Below are 16,536 nucleotides of genomic sequence, written 5' to 3'. Positions count from 1 at the left end.
ATTGGCTTGTCATTGGTTGTACTTGTCTTATATGGGCGTAAAGTACTGCATTTTTAGTGAGCGCTTTGCAGTACTATTTTGGATTTTTTGAATGAATTTTGACTATATAGTCTTGCTGTCATTTAATGGGTGTCAAATATTTTAGGTACTTAAATGTGTGTACTGTATAGAAGCTGCAGCGGATGATCTGATATGTCCATAAGGTTTACAGCTGTGCTTAAAATGTCCTAGCTCAGCCAAGAAAAATACTCCCGATCTGGGACGACGTTTGTAAGTCTGCGGCTTCAAACGTGTGAGCAATTTCATCGTTATACTAACAGCTCAATTAGAACGCGTTTTGTGTGGAGAAGCAGAGAAAAAACAAAGCTGTTTTGCTCGATCGCAAAGTAGGTTGGTTGTGCATGCACAGTTTGCCACGGTACAGGGCATTGCTTACGTCAACATATCCACAAGATACTTTCATTAGATCGCCTGCTTGTTTTTGAAAATAATATAATGCCTCTTGGAGAAGAAAGTGCTTCGGCGTCCACATTTGATCAGTTAGCGAAGGACCTTGATAATGCAAATATCATGACACAGAATCCCACCGACGCCAGCGAGACCTCGGTTTCGGATGACACGGCGACGGACGAAGAGAGCATTTCGAGCGTCGAGGAGTTGACTGCAGCCGTACTGGATAGTCAGCCGCGATCGCCACCTTCTCAGGCGGATCAGGACAAGGCAGCGAAGATCAAGGATGAAGCTAATAAGATACTGGCCAAAGGAAATTACTCTCTCGCTGTAGAGTTCTACTCCCAGGCCATTGACTTGGATCCCGAGAAGGAAGTTTACTGGGCGAATCGAGCGCAGGTATGTGTTACTTTGAAATGTAATTGGAGTGGGGTCGTCTAACGACTAGTGGCGTTAGGCATATATCAAAGAGGAAGCGTATGGCGCTGCAATTGCGGATGCGACAAAGGCTATTAAAATAAATCCGAATTACATCAAGTCCTACTACAGACGAGCGCTTGCATATACCGCTATTTTGCGGCCGAAGGATGCGTTGAAGGACTTCAACACTGTTGTGCAGCGAGTCCCCACGGACAAGAGCGCACGTGCCAAGAGAGACGAGTGTCAAAAGATCGTTCGCCGGCTAGCATTCGAGGCGGCTATCGAAGTCGGTGAAGAAGCGTCAGTTGCGGATAGTATCGACTATGAGGCCATGGTTGTTGAGGATTCGTACGATGGCGCGCGTCTCGAATCAAAGACCCAGAAGACTGTCAACGGAAAGTATCCAAAATTGCAGATATCGCTGGAGTTTATACAAGACATGATCGAACGATTTAAGAAGGGACAACGGCTGCATCGAAAATATGTTCTCACGATCATTATTGAGGCCATGAAGTTATTCAGAATCGAGCCTACAATGGTCGAGGTCCATATAGAGGAAGGTCTAACTATGTCTGTGTGCGGTGACACGCATGGCCAATTTTTTGATCTTATCGAGCTCTTCAGATTTAATGGCTATCCCTCAGAAACGCACAGCTATCTTTTCAATGGCGACTTTGTCGATAGAGGGTCGTGGTCGACAGAAACTGCCCTGCTTCTCTTTGCATACAAATGGCTATATCCTACGAGATTTTTCTTGAACAGGGGTAATCATGAGGCAGATGAAATGAACAAGGTGTATGGATTCGAGGGTGAATGTAAAGCAAAGTATTCGGAGAAAGTGTTTAAAGTCTTTTCCGAGTCATTCAGTAGTATGCCATTGGCCACTTTAATTGGGAAGAACTACTTTGTGCTACACGGCGGTTTGTTTTCGGACGACAAGATTACTTTAGAGGATGTTAGAAAGTTTGATAGATTTCGGCAGAAACAACCAGGTCAGAGTGGCATGATGATGGAAATGCTCTGGACAGATCCTCAGCCCCAGCCTGGACGAGGGCCGAGTAAGAGGGGCGTTGGTTTACAATTTGGCCCCGATGTTACGAAACGATTCTGCGAGAAGAACGGTCTCATGGCCGTGATTCGGAGCCATGAAGTTCGAATGGATGGCTATGAAATCGAGCACGGCGGCAGATTAATTACAGTTTTCTCCGCGCCTAACTATTGGTAAGAATTTAGTATTGGTTTTTTGAAACGCCTATGTAACGAAGTATGCAGCGATTCACAAGGCAACAAGGGTGCTGTTATTAATATCAAGAGCGACTACGAACTTAACTTTCAAACGTACGATGCCGTTCCACATCCAGATATCAGACCAATGGGTATGACCTCACCTATTTTAAGTGATTATCGCAACGGGCTAACATGTTACTGTAGCATATGCCAGCAACTTGATGATGTAAGGGTCATCGTTGATGGTCAATGTCTTTGTACGATATGAAGTTTGGTATACACTCACGAATAAAAACGCTGTTTATAGTACAAATACAGTTTTGTGCTATAGAAAAGTTCAGCATTCGCACCATGTAGCGTACATATATACAAATCGCTCGAAAATCCAATTTCATGCGCCTAGTAATGCCCAGATATTATCATGAACTCAAGTTCAGAACTTCAAATAGTTAGTAATATAATCGTAGCAGAAACATATTATCTGGCAATCACTTACTCGTATTTCGTAACTTCCGGCCCGAACCACGTACCGCACCCATTTTACAGAGGAGTAGTTTGATTTTTCGAAAACCTTCAGGTACCGCACAAGTAGGCCAGAGCTGGTAAACATCATTAACGAAAACTGCATAGCCACGGGTGGGCGCGACCAGGTCTTGTGCTTCGTCATGGACGATAATAGTTCCGCTTCGCCAGAGAAGACATACTCTGATCCACCTGTAAATCTCGATATCTTCCAATTTATCGCATTTTCCGATGGCTCGTACTTGGCCTTTCCTTGAGTGACATGAGTAGTCACCGACGCCGTATTTAATGGTGTTGGAATCTTGAGAACAACATTTGTCGCAAACAATTTAGCCCCGAACGTCGCCTTAACAGCGACTTGATATTCAACTTTCGTCCTGCCAATCTCATTCACCAAAACGTGAACTGTAAACGGGAGATTGATATTCTCTGTGGCGCGATATTTCATAAGCTCAAACTCACCATCTGGCGGAATAAAACTGATCGTACGGTCGGCATCGAATCGGCCCAGTCGGACGCACTGATGAAACTGGCAGTCCTCCAATGTAACCGAACCAGCTGCTGCCTTTGCGGCTCTTTTCGATTTTGAATTACCGTCATCTGGTCTGTCAATCAGTAGCCGATCGTTCAAGCCGAACTTGCACTCTGGCATGCCAGATAAGAATGCTCGCAGAATAATCTGTCCGGCAACGTCGGCTCGTAAGACAGTTCCTAAACCGTTAGCGAGCTGAATGACTAATCATAATCCCTTGAGGCATACCAGCAGCGCTCATCAATAGATTGACGTCCTCGAAAACATCAACGAACACCTCGTTCCGTCGATACTTGATATCATCTCGTCGCCAGGACATCGCGCCCGTTGCCTGCATTGTAATCTTCCGCGACTCCTCTGCTCGAATTTCTGACCGAACGCCTTCGGTCATAATATACATCTTCAGTGTATCCGTTTCCGTGTTTTGTGCATATCCAAAATCCATCACTTCATCCAGAAGCTCGTAGATAAGTGTGAAATTGTTTTTAATTGCCTCCTCGTCAAGTTTACCAAAGTACGCTCGTCCTAGAGCGACGATTTTGTAGAGAAATTCGAAAATCAACGCGACATCGGCATTCTGACGTGATACAGCAACAACATATATATTCTCGTGCTTTACATGGCAAAAAGTCGTTGTACCCAATGTTAGTACTGGCGAACGGACCTGAAATATATTTAGCCTCTTGCCTCAACTCTGTGAGAATAAGCTACAAACGACATACATCTGTATTTGAAATGACCTGAATGCGAAAAAGATCTGATATGCTTCGCCGAAGACCATCGCGATATATCCGAGAGATCAGGACTTCACCTTTTTGGTTGTACAGAAGGATGGCGGAAAGCATGGCCGCTCCGTATAGTGAGATTTGGTATCAGGATAGTCGCGACAATTAAGGGACGGTTTTATCGTCAGCATGGGCGGTGGAGATAGTGCAATGATTATCTGACCCCCGTAGATTCGGCTGCCGACTGCGATTGGAAATAGTGTGGAAAATGAGGTAATAAAGCGCGGCGCTGGGAGGAAGTCCCAGGTCAAATTATTATGAACCAGCTGACGGCGCTATCCCTAGCACGAGACATCCAACTATAGCAATTGCCAATAATGTTCTTCCACCTGCCAGTCACACTCGATGTAGACGAAATTGTCAGTATTACTGCGAGGCCAGATTTCGAAGAACGTGATCTCACGCCGTTGTCGTCTAGCTCAGGCCGACGTCGACTCGTATGCAAACTCTAATTGCAGGTCTACTATTGTAGACTACAACGCACGCCAAGATTAGGGAAGACGATTATGGATCTCAAACGAATAAATCTTGAAGGACAATACTGCGACCGCAAAAGAACAGAGCTGAATCCCACTGCGATTCTTCAAGAAATTGGGTTCGTCGCCTACCATAAAGTGCTACTTAGATAGCAGCTTAGATGCCACGGATCTCAGAGGTACAGTTCAATAAGGCAATTGCACCGCTACCGATATTTGAATCATGCAAATGCCACGATGGATAGTGCAAATACAAACCATGTAGCCGTTAGCCTTGGCCGTTGCAGGTTGTTGGTTTACTGGGCAGGAGAATGACAAGCTTAAAGAGAGCAGAGCGAGTCGGTAATCAATCAGTAGTCGGAGTTCAGTGTTGTACTTCATTGTTGAGCGATCGAGGCAGGCGCGAAAGTCCGGAGGAATTGTGGCATTGCCTCGTTGCTTTCAGCAGGTTTTACATATAAATTGTGTAATGACACAGGGCCGTCAAATCATATTATGTTCGTAGACAGTCCCCGATCACTGCTACAGCTCGTACTGACCTTATAGCGCATATGCCACAATTTTATGAACCATTGTATAATCTGCAGCGGGCTCCTTACAGTAGTACCAATTGGGGAAGCTAGCCTTACTTAGCTATATACTATCATTGTAATATACATCTAATTGTTTCTAATCCCAATCAAAATCATCTTCTTCACTCTCTGCCTTGTTCGCAAAATTTAATATTGCCGGGCTTCCTTCTCTAAGTTTGCCAAGTTTTCTCTGAATGACACCTAATTCAATAACAGCGTTAGCGACTCGAACTCACGAGTGAGAGGGACCACCAGACGGACCTGACTTCTGTAACTGGTACTCTAGCATGTCCGAAGTGAAGTCATCACTATTTCCTAAAGATTCAAATCCCACAAGCCGCAGTACTTCCTTTCCATCTATAAAGCATATAACGCACGGAAGTACCTGGATTGCCAGCCGAACCACTAGGAAAGTAGCGTTATCGACGTTAACGCTGATAAATCGGGTCGCCATATGTTTCGCAGTGAGTGACTAGAACAATCAGCAGCTATAGGAGTATCTCTTGCCTGGACAAATACCTTCAGACGACTATCCATGATCTCGCATCGCTTAAATCCAGGGTGAAAGAAGTGAACGACACTGTATTTCGTAGTTCTGTATGCACATCAGTATGATTCATCCAAATTCAAATAATGCCTATTAACCCACGTTGTTATTTCTAAAACCTCCTTCTCTGTAGCAACTTCCTTCAAGGTTCCATGCCCCGTGTCGTGCAACCTCTTTGCGGCTTTCATTCTGCAACATAAATCAGTCGGATCTTTGACCACATTACGCGGCACACATACTGCGAATGAAGCTCCTGCATTCTCATTTCTCTAAAGGCATCTAGTGCAGCACTGTCTCCCTCCAGTAATTCTAAAAACTCGTCATCGTCCACAGAATCATTGTCATCGTCTCGTTCTCTAATACTTTCTCCTTTTGAAATTAGAACGTCAGTATATGAGTCGAGAACTTTGGTGGTAGTAGCGTCCATGACACCACCAAAATAAATAATAATACTTCAGGCAAGTACTGATAGTTCCTCAAATTGTGTTGCCCAGGTAGGTCCCCAATTGTGTTAGCGTGTACTTGACGGGACCTACGTTTACTTGTCAATTAGGTAATGTGCACCAACGCTAATTACGCGTAGAAGTTTTGTTTAGTTCTACCCCTTTCTTCCCACGCTTGGCGTAACATCACCAAAATCTAGTCACTAATACTGCGGCGTTGGATTAGGGTAAATATGTTTTTGGACCTTTTCTGGCAGCAGATCATACACAGTTGGACATTCATGTTGAACTGACAATAGGGAACTCTTTTTTTTATCTGTCTAGCTAGCTCCATCCGCCTACGGCCATATTGCATTTCAATGGATAATACTATTCTGTTATAGTGTTAGGGCTATGCTTGATTTTGTAGAGCTTGGCTTGATGATAGTCGGTCATAAACTACATAGTTGATGTGGTTAACACCATCCCACGAGCCCTTAGTTACACATTCAACACCATGCCCGAAACCAGTAATTTTGTGGTTCGCCTCCACAATGAGAAGGAGCCCAGAGGCCAAAGGTACCTAATGGCAGAGACTATTGCAAGGATTTTGCACGAATTTAGGGACGGGTGGCTGGAAGCTGAGCTCATCAACGGTTATCGAATACTGGTATGTTTCAGTGGCAACCCAATGAATGCACGTCATTGGCGTTGGTGGCATTTGTTCTAACGTTTGATGGACAGATATCCCCTGACAAGCTAGCCCGCTATACCAATGGCATGAAAGCATTTGAAAGGTTTTTGACGTCGATCGCGGAAACTCAGTCTCAAAAATTGGCCGTCAGGTCTCGCAAGAGGCATAAGCCGATATCGATAAACAGAGACCTCGAAGGTCTTGAGGGAATTTCTAGCTCGGCCCCAGCGGTACAGGTGAAGACTGAAACGAGTGAAGGTGAAATAATTCAGGACGATATTGGTAAGGCAGACCTCTTGCCATTGGAGGATAAATCACTTGTGGCCGTACTATCAAAGCGTGTCCCAGAGAAGCCTTCGAATCTGATCTCTGAGAAGCGACGAGTCGGCAGCAGATATCGAAAAGATTCCTCTGATGATGAGCTTGACTACAGCTCTGATGATATTCCACTTGCGCGAATGTCTATATTGCGAAAAATGCCAAGGCCGGCCTATACGGAAGCCCCGTTACTTCACGATTCATTCGATGACGAACAGGGTGACAGTGAGAGTAATACGACCAACAGAAATTTACGAGCATTGAGACCCGCAAAAGGCACTCCTGTAGAACATCTGGAGCGGAATTTAAAGCGCAGAAGAGGTACAAGCGTAGAGTCTATACGCTCAATTCGTTCTACGGGATCCGACCGCTCTGCAGATATATCTGACAGGAATTATGTTAAGCGAGTGAAAGTCGGGAAAAATGAATCGGAGCAACGACCAGGTCGTTCTCAGCTTGTAGCGACGGCGAAGAATAAGAAGCGATTTCCTTCCGAAGACTATGCTTCAGAGTATTCACGGCGGCATATTCAATACTGCGATACCTGCAAAATGGACAATTCGCATATTTTTGACAAAGGACAATTGATCCATTGTCAGGGGTGCTCATTTTCGTACCATGTACTGTGCTGCAAGCAGCCAGCATCGAGACATGTCGTGACTCTAGCCACGAAGCACCTGCTTGTTCTGCAGTGCCGATATTGTATCGGAGCGGAGACGACTGATTTTGGAAGTCAGCTTTGTTTTGTCTGCGGCGAAGAAGGCCCCAACTGCAGGAAGTTTAAGCCATTTGTCCCACATCCAACATTAACGTCGTCGTCTTCTACGCCCAGAACTCCTGTTGCAAGTGAAACTGAGGAGAACGAGAAATTAGAGGAGGAGAAGGTTACTGACGCTCGCATGTTTAATTCGGAAAGAGTTATGTTCCGCTGTTTGCGTTGTCGTCGATGCGCTCACTACGATCATTTTCCCCCAGTGGAGACAGAATACTCCCAGGATGCCGATATTGTGTCTCAGTATTCCGAATTCTTATGTTCGGTGTGCGCTGAATACACCGCGAAAGTGGAAAATATCTTGGCTTGGAGACCAATAGAGAAACAAGCGGAAGAGCCTTCTCAAGTGGTATCTTTGGCAACGGTGGCAGGGTACCAAAGGGAGTACCTTGTCAAATTCGAGCTTCAATCGTACTTTAAAGTCACATGGGTTTTAGGTGGTTGGCTACTGTCTACTGCGAGCAGTGCTCAGCTTCGGTCGTTTCATAGGAAACATCCGTTTCCGGTATACACTACCGGTGACGCTGTGCCTGAGGATAATTATCGTATCGAGGCTGTTCTTGAAGTGACTTACAGGGGCGACAAGAGCCGAGCCGACATGCAGTTTAAGTCGAGGGAAGAGGAATTGAACAGTATTGGGGAAGTGCGAGAGGTTTTCGCCAAGTGGAAAGGACTATCATTTTCTGAGCGTACGATCACGGAGATTTCGTCAATGATTCATCAGATCGGGTTGCTAACTGCTTTAGTGTTCTGGGAAGAGCCGCCGTCAGATGCCCATATCGAGAGATACGCCGACTTCCACGAGGCATATGGAGATTATGTAAATGGATTCTATATTCATCTTCCGCCATCCCCTTCAACTGATATCCAAAAATTCAGGAAATCTACATTTTCACGGCACGAGTTTAAAGAACAGCCTAAGTTTATTGAGGGTGGGACTTTGATGGAGTATCAATTGGAAGGTATGAACTGGCTCTACTTCAAATGGTTCCAGAATAAACCAGCGATCCTGGCGGACGACATGGGACTTGGAAAGACGATTCAAGTCATTTCGTACCTGTCGATTTTGTTTCATGTTCATGGTGTCTGGCCTCTACTGGTTGTTGCTCCTCAATCGACTGTTCCAAACTGGAAGCGCGAATTTCGTCGGTGGGCACCAGATCTTAGATGCATTGCATATAACGGGTGGAAAGAACACAGACAAATTCAGCAGAAATATCAGATGTGCGTAAATAACGAGAAAGGTGTCGATGACTTGAATTGCCATGTGGTAATTACATCATTTAATGCTCTTATGGACGATTCAGCGTTTTTGAATAGATATAAATGGCAGTCTTTGGTTGTTGACGAGGGGCAGCGATTAAAGAGTGACAAGAATATGACCTATAAAATCCTAAGGGGGATTCACACAGAACATAAAGTGATCCTTACAGGTAAGTGCGCTTGCGGATGGGTAACATGATAGCTCTGTTAACTGTATTTTTAGGAACCCCGCTTCAAAATAATATTAGGGAACTCTTCAATCTTTTGCAGTATGCCAGATACTCTAATGGTGGAGGTAATGCTAATAGTGTTAGATTTTTGAATCCTGTGGAGGTGGACGCGGAGAAACTAGAAGAAAAATATTCGGAAATGAGCGAGAGCAATGTGGTCGAATTGCACCATCTACTACAGTGCGTTAGGTATTTTGTTTCGATGTTGTATGTGACATTACTCATCGTTGATTTTAGACCGTATTTCTTACGACGAACCAAATCTGAGGTCCTTAGCCACCTATTGCCGAAAAAGACAGAGATTATCGTGCCAATATCCATGGTGAACCTTCAAAAGCGTCTCTACAAGTCAATCTTGGCAAAGAACCCTGACTTGCTGAGAACTATTGTTTCAAAGACGAATCTTTCAGCAAAAGTCTCAGCAAGCAATCTGAATAACATTTTTATGCAACTTCGTAAGTGCCTCTGTCATCCGTACCTCTGCAACCAGGACATTGAACAGTGGTCGTCGGATCCAAAGGAGTCGCTAAGGAGATTGACTGAGGCATGCGGGAAGCTTGAGCTTCTTTCTATCATGCTTCCAAAATTGATTGGGAGCGGGCATCGGATACTGATTTTCAGTCAATTTGTGGTCATGTTGGTGAGTTCCACAACTTTTGCCTGTGATTCTGTTACTAACTATTTGTCAGGATATTTTAGAGGATTTCCTCGAAGGAATGGGTATCAGTTACACTCGAATAGTGAGTTTCTTAGCAGCACTTGTTCTACGTATTTGATATGCTTACACTTACATTACTAAAGGACGGTAGTGTCACCTCTCAGGATCGCCAACAGAGAATCGATGCGTTTAATGCCGAAAACTCAAAAATTTCCGTTTTCATCCTATCAACCAGAGCAGGCGGTGTAGGCATCAACTTGGCCACCGCTGATACTGTTATTGTTTATGATCCCGACTTTAATCCGCATCAAGACATGCAGGCCTTATCTCGTGCTCATCGAATCGGGCAAAAAAATAGAGTTCTTGTTTTCAATCTAGTTACGCGAAATTCTGTTGAAGGTATGTTTTTAGTTTGCATCTATTTTACATCTGAATTGCGGTAAATGACTGTTGTTATAGAAAAAATTTTGGAGATTGGACGCAGGAAAATGCTTCTCGACCAAATTGTAATCGAGAATATGGGCAACGTGGAAGAAGAACATTTCGACTTACAGGGCATTCTTCGAAACGGTGCGAGAGCATTATTCGAGAACGACGAGGATAATATCAAGTATGATAATGCTGCGGTTGACAAATTACTAGAAAGATCAGAAGAAGAGGAAGTTTCGGCGTCTCAGCAAAAAGAAGAGAATCGTTTTGGATTTGCACGAGTGTGGGAAAACGACGCCGATGATTTGGCTGATTTCAACGACACTAGTGGAGCGGAGAAGAAAGCCGAAGAGGACGATACCGGATTCTGGGATAAAATTCTACAGGAGCGCGAGGATGAGATTCGAGGTGAGCAGACCGCTAGGCAAGCTCAGTTCGGTCGCGGCAAGCGGATTCGGGATACGGGGTTTAAGGTGATATCTATCAGACATGCTGGTATGGTAAAAGAGAGAAATTAACATTAGTAGGATGTTGTGGATCGGACACATTCGGACGGAAATGTTATAGAGGACGACGATAGCGACCAACAAAAGAGGCGGCGGAAAGTCAACTCGAGCGATTCTGAGGCGTCATTCCATGCCTCACCTGAACTAGTAGCAGAAGAGAGTGAGGAGGACTTCCAGGACGTTGATATGGAGGAGATTGATCTGGTGATGAATCAATCCATGCCTTCTTCTGTCCCGAGAGATTCACTTTTGCCTTCACCTGCCACTTTACTAAAGTTTGGTACCCCCAAGCCCGTCCAGACCGTGCCAAAGGCAGTTTCTCCTTTGCGAGTAAAGCAATCTGGAACTGAGGTGATGACGCTCCACCCATCGAAGTCGTTGCCGACAACTCCAGCTAGTGAGGTGCCACTTCAAACGTCGGTGCCTTTGGTGCTAGATCAGCTGCCACTCAGTATCACTGAATCAGGAAATCTGGCAGCAGGTCAGCTTGTGCCAACGTCGCCTCCGCCACAGGCCGTTGTTGCGATGTCAGCTCCTGTACCCGCAGAAGTGCTACCGAAAGCGCCTGCTGCGCTGCAGATATCAGAGGTTGCTGAATATATAGGAAGGACAGAGATGAGGCAAGCCACTGAACCTGTCATTCAGTCGTTGCCGGATATTGAAACGTACAAGGGCTCCAAGGTTACACCTCTCCCCAATCCGACAAATCACGCAACTCCCCTCACTGGCAACGTCTCCGAGAGTGCGTATAGTGATACATCTCAGTCGATACAGTTTGTCACAAATAGCCGAATGCCATACAATCCTCGCTATCCCTTTATTTGTGATGGATCGCACTTGACACACGAACCAGGGAAGTGCCCTCTTCGCACAACTCCAGTGGAGTTCTGTCCGTTATGCGGCTACGCGCATCTGGCAGGAGTCCAAATATGTCCGCAGTTCCTGTCTGTGAATCAGCTTGAATTTTTAATAAATGCAGTTAACGAGTCTAAAGAGCCAGAAGAATTTAAAATTCCTGCGCTCAAGTATTTGACTTTTGTTCGGAAAAAGCTCAGTGGTAGTAAAACAGGTCGATCCAATGTATAATAGGACTATGTAGATTTAGGCGTCTCCAATCTTGTGTTGTAATTTTTTTTGCTATATGTTTGTTGCTGATAGGTCAGGTAAATAACTGTACCCGTTCAACGTTATTGTGCCGATATCGTCAAGGTTACCGTTGAAGTGTATCTAAAAGCGTGTTTTACGTACGGCCCAAGCTAAAGCCAACAATGACAAACGATAGATGAACTAGAACTTTGGTCTTCTCTTATAAATAGTTCTATTTAATGCAAACTAATATTGGCTCAGCTCAATAATATTTTCATGTGAAGGCATTTGTCTAAGTCACGCTCCTGTGCTTATTCATGACCGGTTTTCAGAATTGCTGACCAATGGTCCTGGTCTGACTCTCATACTTGTTCCTGTCCAGTAATTAGGTATAACTGATTCTTTATGCCCAAACCATCCTGGTGGGCAATTGACGAATATAACCGGCACCTTCTTGTAAACGAATGCTCACTTCTGAGATGCTGGGAAGATGACGAATTGCTGAGTCGAAGTCGGAACTAGATAACGCTGAGTAAAATAATTCTAGCGCCAATACAGAGAAGCCGCAATAGGAGCAGAGGGGCCGTTCTTGGACAAGCTGAGTGCCGTGGCAGGAGGACATATCCCTGCATGACTAGCACTATGTGAGCTAATATATTGAACAGAGGCAAACACTATTCATCATATATCTACTTTATTCCTACACGCCAAAGTATTGTACAAATAACCCTTATCCTACTTCTCTCTGCTCTCTAACCGAGCAACAGCATGGTGTAATTCTGCGACACGGTTTCCAAGTGCCATAAACACCGCATATTCTTCACGCAGAGCTCGAAGAACACCTTCGGCTCCTCCACCAGCAGACTGACCCTCTAAAATCTCGCGCTCCAGTCCGTCCACTGCGTGATCAACGTCCCCAAGCACACCGTTATAGTCAGCTATTTTCCTTTCTAATTCCGTCGCATGTCGCTCAAAGTAAACAAGAAGTGGATCGCCAGGTGGTAACCGCGCGCCAGGAATTCGAAGTTGCTGAAGTATCTGTATGCATAGCTGAGCATCCTGTGTCGCTGTATCAACAATTGTCCGCAGCGACGTCGTGGCGACTAGATCGTTTGATAATGCTTGATGGGTTGTGACAAGTTTTCGCATGACGACCTCGACGTCCCGCGGAACACTTTGCAGCTCATCCTGCCAAGAATTCTTCCGTGCCTTCAAGTCTTCCGATATCTCGATCTGCTTATTTATGTAGTTACTATTAAATCATGATTAGCAGAGCAAATAAGAGACCGTCGGCATAATGGCACTCACTCTATTTCATCAAGCTCCTTCTGTGCATGTTCTGGCAGATCGCTGTACCGAGTCAAAGATGTGATTTGCTGTGGCACCGGCGGTTGCTGCTGCGGTTGCTGTTGCTGAGGTTGTGTCGCAACAACGGGCTTTCCAAACAACGACCCACCTAATAGATTACTGGTTGCATTAGGGTTCGCACCGAATGCGCCGATGTTCGTACTTCCTTGCGGATTTCCGAACGGGTTCGCACTCGATGTCGTTGGTGCTGACGGATTTGAAAATAACGATGGAGCACTCGTAGTACTTGCGTTTGCCGCCGAAGATCCTCCAAACAGTCCGGTCCCAGTATTACTTGTGGTTGATGTGCCAAAGAGACCGGTTCCCGTACTTTGCGCTGCAGGGGCAGTTGCTCCAAACGAAACAGATGGGGCGCCGCTACTGGTGTTTGTCGTCGATCCAAAGAGACCACTTGTGTTTGTGGTAGCCGTCTTATTTCCAAATAGTCCAGTGCTCGCTTGGTTGGTCTGCTGAGTGGGTGCGCCGAATAAGCCAGTAGTTGTCGTACCAGATTGTGACCCGAAAACTGGTGTTGATGGCTTCGCGAATAAGGATGTTGATTGCTGATTCTGTTGCGGAGTTGGGCTAAAACCAAAATAAGACCTCAGTACTCCATGTATATAAGAAACAGATAATCCCTACTTACAACATATCTGCTATTTGGAAATCAGCAGCTTCAATAAGGTGGAAATTGCAAAAGTTTTGTTTGTTGATGCGCTCTGCCTCAAGTTATATCCCAGATGCGGATCCGCTTGTCTTCTCGCAGTGACCCGGTAGACGCAGGATGACCTCCTGCATATATGAGCAATTGTAGACGTATGAGGTAGTAAATAGGACACATCGTAGTAGTTATGTATCTATCTGCACAGGCTTCACGCCTCCACGTGGTGTAGTCAACATGAATACTTAGTTAGGTCAGTGGCCGACGACGGCTAGCGGACGACGCCGTCCCGTTAGAAAGTGACCAAGCCTGCAAGGCAACGGTTACTCTGATTCTTGTTAAATTGCGGAGATTTTCGCTCTCTGGACTGATATACCACTCTGGACTTCCGCCGGACTGTCGTGCGCCTATCTTGCAGCAATATTCTGTCACCGTGGCCACCTTACGTTGTTTACCGCGTTGTCATCTGTCTGCGCGGATACTAAATTTTAAGCGTAACTCTTCTACAACGACATTTAGAAGTACAATGGCATCTCTGGGAGTCGAGGATGCGAAGCGGTTAGCCGCGTATACGGCCATTGACACTCATTTCCCTCCTAATGCGAAAGTTGTTGGCATTGGTTCCGGATCAACTGTCGTGTACTGCGTCGAGCGCATTGTCCAGAAGAGGGCCAAGGGAGAGATACCCGCTGACACGGTCTTCATACCTACTGGTTTCCAAAGCAAGGAACTTATTATTCACGGTGGATTAAATCTAGGGGCCATTGATGGGTTAGTCTAACAATGGCTGTGGATTACGTTGTGTCGGAGAAATTGCTAATGACTGCTCAAGATATCCCATTCTGGATGTCGCATTCGATGGTGCGGACGAAGTTGATCCTGCGCTCAATTGCATCAAGGGTGGCGGTGCCTGTCTCTTTCAGGAGAAGTTAGTGGCCCAGTGCGCCAAGAAGTTCATCGTCGTCGCCGACTTTCGGAAAAACTCGACAGCTCTAGGCCTCAAATGGGTTCAGGGCGTGCCAATAGAGGTCGTCCCTCTTGCTCACGCTCGTGTGCGACAGGACTTGCTCCAGATGGGCGCCATTACGGCGACTCTTCGTTTGGGTGGAACTGCCAAGGCTGGTCCTGTGATTACAGACAACTGCAATGTTATCATCGACGCACACTTTGGTCCAATCGCGGAGCCAGCGATCTTGGCACAGAAAATCAAGATGCTTGTCGGAGTTGTTGAGGTCGGCCTTTTCATCAACATGGCGGATGCGGCGTACTTTGGAAATGAGAACGGAAGCGTCACTGCGAAGTTCAGTACTGGCGAGGTTAATATGATCGAGTAAAGTTGGTCAGGCTGGAGGGTGTGTTATGTAGTACTATGAGGTGATGGCAAGTTTAATTTATAATGTTCCCATAGACCGGGGTAGATGTGTCCATCCAAGTCTCATTAATCACTCCAATAGCATTAATATACAAGTAGCCCTTGATCCGAAATACTCCCGCATAGCACGATATTATAAGCACGACTTATTGCTGGTACAAGACAAATCCTTGACTATCACGTAGCACTAACGTGGTGTAATCCACCTCAGGATCGAACTCTCGCCATATGCTAGCGGGAAATATATGCTTGTTTTTCTCGTACCATGTGCGATGCACGACTTTAGTACGTTTAATATCTTCATCCGGGCTTTCAAAATCAAAGAGGGGACCAGCTTTAGTCTTGACCTTATTAAGGATGAAGTAATAGAAGTCATAGTGATGTGGGATGATAATATTGTCTTTGACAAATATAATGTCATCAACTGTGCCTCGATGAAATTCTTTCTTCCCTTTGCGGGTCCGATCTAGCATGACCCAGATTTGATCGCCCTTCTTGATAGTAACTTTGCCAGGAACGTACGTACCGTCGAAATAGCAAAACTGAAGGTGCGCTTTTTCCTCTTTGATTTCTTCTTGCCGTCGCAGAAATTCTTTCAGCAGTTCTTCTCGCTGTTGCCGCTCCCATTCCTCAGTCTCCTTTGTCATCAAGAACGACGTATCAACCGTCGGATCGAAGTTTCGCCGTCTCTTGAGAGTAGGCTTGTCGGCATTTAAGTTCTCGTCTGTTTCGTCGGGCTGGGAACTTTCCTCTTCGTCTCCATCTGCAAACGAAAGCTTTGATTTTTGCAGGCCACGTTTCTTCTTTGGCCTCTTTGTCAACTTGACATCCCTGTCAGACGCGCCGCCCTCACTTCCGCTAACCGTCGCGTCACTGTCATTCCGACTAGTGGCCGGGTCGTCAGCACTTCTCTTGGCCAGTAACTCCTCTCTTAGCCGCTTCAACTTTTCCTGATCAACCAGTCCAACTGTTTCGCTCTTGATCACATCCTCGATGGATATAGACTGCGACTCGAATTTGCGGACACCAGAGGAGGAAGATGCGGCACCGCGGAGTAAGGCGTCGGCGTGGTCTTCTTGTTCTTGTTGTTGGCGTGTTAACGTTGGGACATCTCGTTTGCTTGGTGGTCTTCTGATATTACTGAAACTCATGATATTGCAGGATATTTTTATTGTCGCATATATACTTGGCACTGGGACGGACTGGATGTGCGTAGATGAACATCCTCGACCCCCAATTCGTACTTT

The 16,536-nt window shown here is 45.6% G+C and overlaps 7 protein-coding genes across 7 annotated transcripts; 3 read left to right on the top strand and 4 right to left on the bottom strand.

The window, feature by feature from the left end:
- Positions 1–495: 495 nt before the first annotated feature.
- V1508DRAFT_434891 (Metallo-dependent phosphatase-like protein) lies at positions 496–2,327 on the top strand (the record flags this gene model as incomplete). Its single annotated transcript, XM_066942048.1, has 4 exons — positions 496–849; positions 908–2,091; positions 2,143–2,246; positions 2,302–2,327. The coding sequence occupies 4 exons, from the start codon at positions 496–498 to the stop codon at positions 2,325–2,327; spliced, it is 1,668 nt and encodes a 555-aa protein (XP_066793377.1).
- On the bottom strand, positions 2,161–4,342 carry V1508DRAFT_424889 (Mu homology domain-containing protein). Its single transcript, XM_066941355.1, has 4 exons — positions 3,874–4,342; positions 3,380–3,815; positions 2,594–3,330; positions 2,161–2,536 (listed from the first exon to the last, which is right to left on the bottom strand). The coding sequence occupies exons 1-4, from the start codon at positions 3,994–3,996 to the stop codon at positions 2,531–2,533; spliced, it is 1,302 nt and encodes a 433-aa protein (XP_066793376.1). The 5' UTR covers positions 3,997–4,342; the 3' UTR covers positions 2,161–2,530.
- Positions 4,343–4,922: 580 nt separating this feature from the next.
- On the bottom strand, positions 4,923–6,119 carry V1508DRAFT_424886 (thioredoxin-like protein). Its single transcript, XM_066941354.1, has 5 exons — positions 5,771–6,119; positions 5,634–5,720; positions 5,504–5,579; positions 5,246–5,456; positions 4,923–5,185 (listed from the first exon to the last, which is right to left on the bottom strand). Exons 1-5 carry the CDS (start codon positions 5,956–5,958, stop codon positions 5,082–5,084), a joined length of 666 nt encoding a protein of 221 aa, XP_066793375.1. The 5' UTR covers positions 5,959–6,119; the 3' UTR covers positions 4,923–5,081.
- An 84-nt stretch (positions 6,120–6,203) lies between these two features.
- On the top strand, positions 6,204–12,167 carry V1508DRAFT_424880 (P-loop containing nucleoside triphosphate hydrolase protein). Its single transcript, XM_066941353.1, has 10 exons — positions 6,204–6,623; positions 6,698–8,426; positions 8,484–9,170; positions 9,224–9,269; positions 9,315–9,410; positions 9,468–9,870; positions 9,920–9,970; positions 10,032–10,287; positions 10,348–10,790; positions 10,845–12,167. The coding sequence occupies exons 1-10, from the start codon at positions 6,471–6,473 to the stop codon at positions 11,907–11,909; spliced, it is 4,929 nt and encodes a 1,642-aa protein (XP_066793374.1). The 5' UTR covers positions 6,204–6,470; the 3' UTR covers positions 11,910–12,167.
- A 477-nt stretch (positions 12,168–12,644) lies between these two features.
- Positions 12,645–13,907, bottom strand: V1508DRAFT_399890 (uncharacterized protein; the record flags this gene model as incomplete). The annotated part of the gene is made up of 3 exons (XM_066938289.1): positions 12,645–13,161; positions 13,218–13,841; positions 13,903–13,907. 3 exons carry the CDS (start codon positions 13,905–13,907, stop codon positions 12,645–12,647), a joined length of 1,146 nt encoding a protein of 381 aa, XP_066793373.1.
- Positions 13,908–14,192: 285 nt separating this feature from the next.
- Positions 14,193–15,528, top strand: V1508DRAFT_424873 (ribose 5-phosphate isomerase A-domain-containing protein). The gene is made up of 2 exons (XM_066941352.1): positions 14,193–14,688; positions 14,750–15,528. The coding sequence occupies exons 1-2, from the start codon at positions 14,444–14,446 to the stop codon at positions 15,249–15,251; spliced, it is 747 nt and encodes a 248-aa protein (XP_066793372.1). The 5' UTR covers positions 14,193–14,443; the 3' UTR covers positions 15,252–15,528.
- V1508DRAFT_424872 (XAP5, circadian clock regulator-domain-containing protein) lies at positions 15,340–16,532 on the bottom strand. The gene has a single exon (XM_066941351.1). It carries the CDS (start codon positions 16,438–16,440, stop codon positions 15,436–15,438), a length of 1,005 nt encoding a protein of 334 aa, XP_066793371.1. The 5' UTR covers positions 16,441–16,532; the 3' UTR covers positions 15,340–15,435.
- Between the last annotated feature and the right edge of the window lie 4 nt (positions 16,533–16,536).

The sequence above is a fragment of the Lipomyces doorenjongii genome (genome assembly GCF_038497915.1).
Source record: "Lipomyces doorenjongii strain NRRL Y-27504 unplaced genomic scaffold V1508scaffold_74, whole genome shotgun sequence".
Taxonomy (NCBI): Eukaryota; Fungi; Ascomycota; class Lipomycetes; order Lipomycetales; family Lipomycetaceae; genus Lipomyces; species Lipomyces doorenjongii.
Note: the sequence above shows the minus strand (reverse complement) of the source record. Positions and strands in the feature narration are given on the sequence as shown.

Coding starts and splice junctions, on each gene's coding strand:
- V1508DRAFT_424880 (XM_066941353.1), top strand. CDS start 6,471: ATGCCCGAAACCAGTAATTTTGTGGTTCGCCTCCACAATGAGAAGGAG. Junction 9,171..9,223: donor ACATAAAGTGATCCTTACAG/GTAAGTGCGCTT, acceptor CTGTATTTTTAG/GAACCCCGCTTCAAAATAAT. Junction 9,971..10,031: donor GTATCAGTTACACTCGAATA/GTGAGTTTCTTA, acceptor ACATTACTAAAG/GACGGTAGTGTCACCTCTCA.
- V1508DRAFT_424872 (XM_066941351.1), bottom strand. CDS start 16,440: ATGAGTTTCAGTAATATCAGAAGACCACCAAGCAAACGAGATGTCCCA.
- V1508DRAFT_424873 (XM_066941352.1), top strand. CDS start 14,444: ATGGCATCTCTGGGAGTCGAGGATGCGAAGCGGTTAGCCGCGTATACG. Junction 14,689..14,749: donor AATCTAGGGGCCATTGATGG/GTTAGTCTAACA, acceptor TGACTGCTCAAG/ATATCCCATTCTGGATGTCG.
- V1508DRAFT_424889 (XM_066941355.1), bottom strand. CDS start 3,996: ATGCTTTCCGCCATCCTTCTGTACAACCAAAAAGGTGAAGTCCTGATC. Junction 3,816..3,873: donor AGGTCATTTCAAATACAGAT/GTATGTCGTTTG, acceptor AATATATTTCAG/GTCCGTTCGCCAGTACTAAC. Junction 3,331..3,379: donor TCTATTGATGAGCGCTGCTG/GTATGCCTCAAG, acceptor CTAACGGTTTAG/GAACTGTCTTACGAGCCGAC.
- V1508DRAFT_424886 (XM_066941354.1), bottom strand. CDS start 5,958: ATGGACGCTACTACCACCAAAGTTCTCGACTCATATACTGACGTTCTA. Junction 5,721..5,770: donor ATGCAGGAGCTTCATTCGCA/GTATGTGTGCCG, acceptor TTTATGTTGCAG/AATGAAAGCCGCAAAGAGGT. Junction 5,580..5,633: donor GAGGTTTTAGAAATAACAAC/GTGGGTTAATAG, acceptor ATGTGCATACAG/AACTACGAAATACAGTGTCG.